This window comes from Melanaphis sacchari, unplaced genomic scaffold, assembly GCF_002803265.2.
Source record: "Melanaphis sacchari strain LSU unplaced genomic scaffold, SCAv2.0 Contig2026_pilon_pilon, whole genome shotgun sequence".
Lineage (NCBI taxonomy): Eukaryota > Metazoa > Arthropoda > Insecta > Hemiptera > Aphididae > Melanaphis > Melanaphis sacchari.
The window spans coordinates 1,128-6,084 of NW_020270992.1; the positions used below are offsets into that span (position 1 = coordinate 1,128).

The 4,957-nt window shown below is 34.5% G+C and overlaps 1 protein-coding gene across 1 annotated transcript; it reads right to left on the bottom strand.

The window, feature by feature from the left end:
• Positions 1–3,424: 3,424 nt before the first annotated feature.
• Positions 3,425–3,973, bottom strand: LOC112593385 (piggyBac transposable element-derived protein 4-like). The gene has a single exon (XM_025337760.1). It carries the CDS (start codon positions 3,971–3,973, stop codon positions 3,425–3,427), a length of 549 nt encoding a protein of 182 aa, XP_025193545.1.
• Between the last annotated feature and the right edge of the window lie 984 nt (positions 3,974–4,957).

Consider the following 4,957-nt stretch of genomic DNA (forward strand, 5'->3'; position numbering starts at 1 on the left):
AATTTTTCGATTGGTCGGGACCTGTTGGAGAAACGATAACGACGGGGAGATATGGGACACGACGACTGGAAGAAAAAAAACGGAATTTTTCGATTGGTCGGGACACTAAAGTGCCCGCGTTCTGGCGGATTTTTCGGGAAGCTCGTTTTGGTTTTATATTATAAGATTTATGAAGATTTACTATAATTAATTTATATAGTACAAACTACAATGTCAATGATATAGAACTTTTAAGCTTGCATCTACTGTAGTGTTTATTTTTTTAAGTTGTAGGTCATCGAGGGTGCCTGCCTGTGACACAAACATACTATACAATTGCTAAATTTTATTAGCAATGGATTCAGTAAATGGTATAGTTAGATGTTGCGCAGTACACATTTTCATACACACTTCATCATTTTCTATGTAATTGCATATTATATCCATACGGCATACTTACATTTTCATTTTCATTTTCATTTTTAATTAATATTGAATTCATTCGAACAGCGTGTATATGCTTACACATATTGTTTTTAATACTGTAGTCATAACATGTGCATGAAAACAAATGAACACAACACTTGCACACAATACAAACTACCTTACACGAGCATGGTTTATTTTGTTTAATTAAATAATCTAATTCTAATGAATTAGATACCACCGATCAAATATTATAAATTATAAATTAATATTTATACAAATATAATTTAACAAACTTTTTAATTTATTTTTTACTTCAATTCGTTATTAAATCCAATAACTTTTTTCAATAAAAAAAGTTTGCGACAATGGTAAGCTATATATCACGTGAACCTCATTTTGTGACAATAAAATAATTTACCATATGTTGTTTAAACATAATTTATTTTATGTGATATGTTTGTACAATACATATTAGAATAGTCACTTTATGTGTAATATTTTGTAACCGTCTTCTTTACACATTACATTTTACTACATTTCAATGTAAAAACTCTTAAACTGTTTCTTTAATTTTAATGAAACATTTTTCGCATTATCAATGCATATACTAATAAATAACTAGTTATGTTTATATTTTCTTTTAAAAAATAAACAAAATTAATCAAATGATTTGTTATTACTTAATTTGAATTAAGTAACTAACAAATGTAGACTATATCTGTTACTTACTGTTACAACCAATTAAAAATTGCCAAGTCACGGTACCTATAAACTAGTTACTCCCATCAAATTCAAACTAGCCCGTCTGTTTAGCCACGAGGCTCCTACGAATCTGTGGTCGGCCTCGATGACTACACCACCGAAAGGTGAACTAGGAATAACCGTGGATAATTGCTTAAAGAGAGGTGACCATACAAAATATAAACATTCGAGTCGTATTTAAAGTATGGATTACACAATTATAATGTTAAAACGTATAAATTAACGTATCTCCAACGACGAAATGTTGACAGTTTATACAATGATTGATAATAAACTAACAGATATCACAATCACTTTCGTCGTGGTGATAATAATAATAATAAGAATAATAAGAAATAATAATAATAATATTCGGCCAAATACGATCTAAACAATCGTGGTACAATTTCTATATATAAAAATAAGATATGAAAATAATGACAGTATTTACGTGACTCCGTTCCTATGCCGATGTTGTCGTTGGCAGGTGACCAATTGACGGCGACAGTCAGGCCACTGGTCAGCTGTTTCTTCTTGAGCACGACGGTATATATAACAACAGACAACCAAAACAATGATAATAAGCTGATAGTAGACAACACTTGCAAGTTGCAATTCACACACGTCGACCGATCGGTACACAGCGGAAGTCGCGTTGTAATGTTATATTAATTTAGCGACGATCGGAACGACACAGCCTCAATTTTAGACGAAGACCTCAAGGCAATGTATATATATATATATATATATATTTAAGTTTAACGAAGCGCAGAGATCGCGACAACGATATATATATATATATATATACGGATCAGTACCAAACTAATACCGCAATACAATGTATATATATATATATTTAAGTTTAACGAAGTGCGGAGATCGCGACAACGATATATATATATACGGTTCGGAACGTGAGAGGTGTAACCGTTTTGATTTCAAACACAAGAAAACCGACCTATGCGAAGGTAAAAATCTAAAACAGGCGCACACTTGGATACTTGGACACTGTTCACAAGACGGTCTGAGGCGGCAACGTGCCGACCACTTGTTACCACGAAGGCGTCGCACAGAGGAGGCCTTGTTACCACCAAGGCGTTGCACGGAGGAGTCACTATTCTTCATGCCGGTGTCTCCGACAACACCCAAAAAATACGCTATCCGAAATTAGTGGCCAATGACCCTATATCACTTTTGGTAGGGCAATATCTGTACGTAATCTTTACGGCGGGTATAATTCCGTAAAGATATGTGATTGTGAGGGCCGTTGACCTACTAATCCGTTTTTTACTGTCGGGCAATCGGTTTTAAAATAGCATATCATAGGGCCATCGACCCCAGAAGAGAGGAGTCGCGATTAGGGCGGCAATAAAATCTATTTGAAGTTATCGTACTCGATAACTTGCGCGAACACCGTCTCTGAGTGTATATCAGAAAATAAATTTAAAAAAGGACATTTTTCATATACTCGTATTCTAAAGTTTGTGTTTAGACATTTACTTATTATATCGAACTTAATCTTATTAGTTTCTCTAGTCAACAACGACTTTTTTTTAATTACAAGCGTACTCCTCAACCGTTCAAAACAAAAAAAAGTAAACATTCTCAACCCTCCACAGGCAAGGCTATAAATCCCAACAGATCAGACAAGGGCGGTCACGGGTGACCAATGTAATTTTATATTAGAAATAATCAAACTTTTTTATAAATTCTCTTTATTTTTACTTATCATAATTAACTAAAACAAACTACAACTAACAAAAGCATAAAACAACTTGTATCTTGTAACAAAAAAAAAATCTTGTATCTTATAAATTAACAAAAAAACATAAATAAAACAAAATAATACCTATTATTATTCCATCATAATTTCTTCTTCTAATAACTGATATTTTATGTCACATGTTGAACATATGCTTAGCCTATGCTGGGCACATAAACTCCTATGGCACTTAGTGCAGTTTGAAGTGCCTTTGCGATCCACAGACATTTTTCGGCAAAATTCGCAACGACCGCGGTGACGATTTACTCCAGATGGTGCTGCACTTTCAATTGGTTGTATTTTCAATATTTTTTCAATAGTTTTTTTCAAATCCTTTGGTAAAAAAGGGCATTCTTGGCGTACTTTCAATTGTGGTTCCAGCAATTGGAACGCTAATGTTGTTATGAATTTTGATCGTATAAAACGTTTGTCTTGGTTCAAGTTATTGTGTTTGAATATGACGTATCCATTTACAGCGGCTGCATCCAAAAGTCCATTAAAATATCGTAATGGCTATCGGTTGGTTTTTCTGGTTGAAGAATATTGGTGGCAAAGTTTGTCAAATACATCAACACCTCCTTTTGTTTTATTGTAGAATTCGATTTGTTCCGGTTTTTTCGATATTTCGTTTATTGTCTCAGTTTCATGCATTGTCGAAAGCACTAAAACGTTTTTATTTTTGGTTTTTGAGAAAGACAACAATGTCATCTCAGGTGCATGCAGAAATCTTGTGGTCATTGGTGGTAAATTTTTTACGACTAGCATGTGTGGAGGAACTTCGCGTTTATTTTTTCTCAACGTACCTACTAATGTCAGTTTTTTAACACGTAACTGTTCTGCTAATTCAATAGAGGTGAACCAGTTGTCGGTTGTGACGTTTCTGTTTGTTCCCATAATTGGTTCCACTAGGTTCAGAACATATTGGGTAGGTATAAGTAAATCATTTCGGTTGCGTGTTTCTTTGCCAATATACGGGATTCCTCCATAAAAATAAAAAGTTTTGGCATCGCAGATAGAAATAATTTTGAGACCGTACTTGTCTGGTTTTGCTGGTAGGTACATTTTAAACGGACATCGTCCCCGAAATGACAATAATGTTTCGTCTACAGTGACATATTCCGACGGGGTGTAATTATTTTTACACTGAATAGTAAATAAGTCCCACATCTCTCGAAATGCTGCGAACTTGTCAACCACTCGTCACTCATTTCTCGTTAATTTGCTATCAAACCGTAAACAATATGTCAAAAATTTAAAACGATTGAATGACATTACCGCACGGAATAACGGAGGACCGTTTTCAACCGAGAATGAATCGGCCATGGATATTCCATGATATATCCCTGCTTTCAAATAAAGTCCGATAATTGCCCGAATTTCAATGACATTAGTGGGTCCTAAATAATACTGTTTAGTTGCATAATTTTGAGATCTAATCGAGATTTCTTCGTTCGTATATTGTACAATTTTTTCTACCATATAATTTGTCAAAAAAAGAGAAAAACAATTGACCTCTATGAGTTCACCTTTCGCGTCCCCTTTCGGCCCGGGCAAGCGTATGACTAGATTACGACTAGGAGTTCTGGAATACTTTGAGCTAAGCGGTTGAGATGACCAAATAGTTTCTTGGTCTTTTCCCAAAAAAAACTCACGATCCGCCTCTATTTCTTCATCATACTCTTCGTCAGACGATAATTGAAAGTCGTCTGCTACGACGTTATCGTTTTCTAAAACACGATCTTCTGTTTCACTCGACGAATCATCGGCATCGGACATATCATCTTCATCCAACTGTCGGTAAAGCTCTGCTGTAATTTCATCGACGTTTTTAAGAAGTGTGTCCATACTGAATACAAAAAAAAAAAAAATAGAAATATTACAAAAATACCAAACAGAAATAGAATATAAAACAGAATAGGTTAAAAAAAACTTACGTGATAGACAAGCGTGGTCGTCCGTGACCGACGACATGAACGATTTAACTTCTTCGAAAGCTGGAAGCGCACTGAGGTATAGTAGATAAACAAAAATATATCAGGCGAGCGG

Excerpts from the sequence above, each read along its gene's own strand:
- LOC112593385 (XM_025337760.1), bottom strand. The coding sequence starts at position 3,973 with ATGTACCTACCAGCAAAACCAGACAAGTACGGTCTCAAAATTATTTCT.